This window comes from Arachis duranensis, chromosome 2 (assembly GCF_000817695.3).
Source record: "Arachis duranensis cultivar V14167 chromosome 2, aradu.V14167.gnm2.J7QH, whole genome shotgun sequence".
Taxonomy (NCBI): domain Eukaryota; kingdom Viridiplantae; phylum Streptophyta; class Magnoliopsida; order Fabales; family Fabaceae; genus Arachis; species Arachis duranensis.
Genome location: NC_029773.3, coordinates 13006743 through 13009374, shown reverse-complemented (window position 1 = coordinate 13009374; position 2632 = coordinate 13006743). Strand labels below are relative to the sequence as shown.

Below are 2632 nucleotides of genomic sequence, written 5' to 3'. Positions count from 1 at the left end.
ATTTGCGTTAAATTTATTTTCGTGAAAGGCTTCTTTAATTGTGTAACCTGTTTTCGTTTTAGTTCCAAAAAAAAAAAAGTTTTTTGCATTTTGATTTGACGATCGACTAATAGGTTAATAGTTGATTTGTTTAGTTGTTTAATTTGTTTCCTTGTTTGGTGATAGTATAAGTGATTTGTTGTTATTAGATAGGGGGATTTGTTGTAAATAGTAGAATTTAATTGTTTTGGGTATATCTTTCATGTTGTGTGCAGTCAACTAGGTGTATTTATAGTGTGAGACGGCAACAAAATATGTCCATGCATGACAGGATAATCATGTATTTAGAGAGGGCTGAATTGTACTAGTTGGCTATGTTAAACAGCCACTGGTTCTGGTTGGATGAGCCCTTGGTCAATGCTATATTGAGAGGTGGCGCCCTGAGACGCACACCTTTCATATGTCTTTTGGAGAGTGCACAGTGACATTGCAAGATGTGGCATTACAGCTTGGATTGCCTGTCGATGGGGAGGCCATGAGTGGTTTGCCTTGGTGAGTTTGAGAAATTCATGGAGGCTGGCCGACCAGCTTGGTTTCAGGTGTGTGCCGTCGATGCTGACAAGCGGCTTACAGTGTCGAAATGGCTCAATATATGGAGGAAATGTCCAGAACATACGATGAAAGTAGACTCTAGATTCATCAACCTGATCACCCACTCTAACCGGGGAGGTCTTCAGCAGAGCAACGGAACTGTCCATGGTGGATGTGACCACAAGGATCCAGCGGGGCAGATCACCATAGGACTCCTCCCAGTCTCCATAGATTTGTGCTACTGCCTTCTGCTTCGCCAACCACACCTTCCTATAACTAGGCCTGAAATCATATGTTGCCTCCATTGCCTCTTGCAGCACCTTAATCGTCATGGACGCATCAGCTCTAACCAACGAAAAGATCCTCGCACATATGACATGATAATCAAGCTGTTTGTAGTCGCTTGATATCGATGTGGCCATACACGTGTGTGGCATGTTGTACCTCCCAACTTCCAAAGTGCTCTTCCGTTCTTGCAGCGTGATACGAATTAACCACGTGCACCCGTTACCAAACTCCTTACATCTCCCTTGGTATTTCAGATTGTCTAACTCCTTAACTCTGTACTCAACTCCACGCCGAATGCTGTAATATTTTACCCTCAACACAGTTTTCTCCTTACTCTGGAACGACTGGCCAATCTGAAATTTCGTCAAAGCATTCACATCATGCATACCCTGGCCCCCGAAGGTTGCCTCTACATTCTTGTGTTGGCCGACGGCTTCCAAGTTCAACGATGACAGGTGCGAAGGATACTGTTGTGTGCCCGAACCGGAACCTCCATGTGGTGTAGGTGTACCGCTCGGAATATCATCATAATTGTCCCCACCAATTGTAACCGGCATGTCATCCGAATCATCGTCTCGCATTGCATTCTCAATTCGATCCACTCCAGCCTCAAATTCAAAATCAGGATCACCAGGAGGCACACCAACATGAACAGCCGCAACATGTTGAGGATCAGGAATCAGAACTGCCGCTGCTACCACAGGCATCGATGTTGAGGCACCACCCACCGTCGTCGAATGAGAATTCGGCGCCGATGCCCCGGAGCTGTCGACACCATCTTCTAACTTCGCAAGCAGCTCGGGTATTATAACCTCCGAAAAACTCCGCCTGCAGTGAAACAAGACCTGCAGGTCTTCATCGGATGCTATCACAAAGGTCTCATATCTCACACCAGTTGACACAACGGCAATGAAAATCTTGTAAAACAACTTTTTTTACCCACTTCATCCCACACACACCGAACTTCCGTAATATGCTGAGCTTAATCTCTGCCAACGTACTCGATGATCGGATAAAAATACTAAGCGATTCTCTATCTGTAAATTTCACACCATGTCTTTTGCTCTTTTGAAGTTTTCTAGAGCAATGCACTAGAGCCACAAAAATTTTCTCACCATCCATTTGTGAGAAACAACACTCCTCCTCCACCTTTGGCCTTTGAGCGGGTTTATATAGGTAGCCACGCTCACACACACTCAATGTAAACTGTTATTGCCAGTAACGGCTATGCCCAAGCCAACTTCAACAGAAACCGCGACTGCCTCTAGTGGTTTCTGTGTTGCCATTCGTCCACGTAATTTGCAGTTTCCTGTAGTGGATTGCGTATCTCTGGAACCGCTGCTGCCAGTAGCAGTTTCTATAGAGATATGAAAAAATATATTTATGTCTCCTATTTTGTAATATTGTAATTGTGTAATTTTTTAGGCCAAACAATTTAATTATGTAAATTGCCCCATTTATTATTATAAACAAGTGTAATAATTTGTGCCATGCACATGATAAGATTGAAATTATAAATTTAAATTATTTTGTTAAAATTAATTTGAATTATAATAATTTGATTAATAAAAAGGTAAAATATTATGCATTGTTCATTTTTTTTAATCTAGTGTTAAGTGTATTAACTCTAAATAGTTAATGGGTTTTAGTAATCTACTTTTTCAATAAATTAGACATATATACGTAATGTGACCATAAATAACTTAGTAATATTTAAACCCACCAACAAATTTTTATATCTTGTTTTACTGTGAAATAAAAACATATCAAAATC

General features: G+C 41.2%; 1 protein-coding gene across 1 annotated transcript; it reads right to left on the bottom strand.

Annotated features, from left to right (window-relative positions):
• Nucleotides 1–356: 356 nt before the first annotated feature.
• LOC107473614 (uncharacterized) lies at nucleotides 357–2144 on the bottom strand. The gene is made up of 2 exons (XM_021136312.1): nucleotides 2075–2144; nucleotides 357–1723 (listed from the first exon to the last, which is right to left on the bottom strand). The coding sequence occupies exons 1-2, from the start codon at nucleotides 2142–2144 to the stop codon at nucleotides 357–359; spliced, it is 1437 nt and encodes a 478-aa protein (XP_020991971.1).
• Nucleotides 2145–2632: the final 488 nt, after the last annotated feature.

What these genes read in the sequence shown, in the direction of transcription:
- LOC107473614 (XM_021136312.1), bottom strand. Translation starts at nt 2,144, where the DNA reads ATGGCAACACAGAAACCACTAGAGGCAGTCGCGGTTTCTGTTGAAGTT. An exon ending in CTTGGGCATAGCCGTTACTG is followed by an intron (nt 1,724 to 2,074) that starts GCAATAACAGTT and finishes CCTTTGTGATAG; the next exon opens with CATCCGATGAAGACCTGCAG.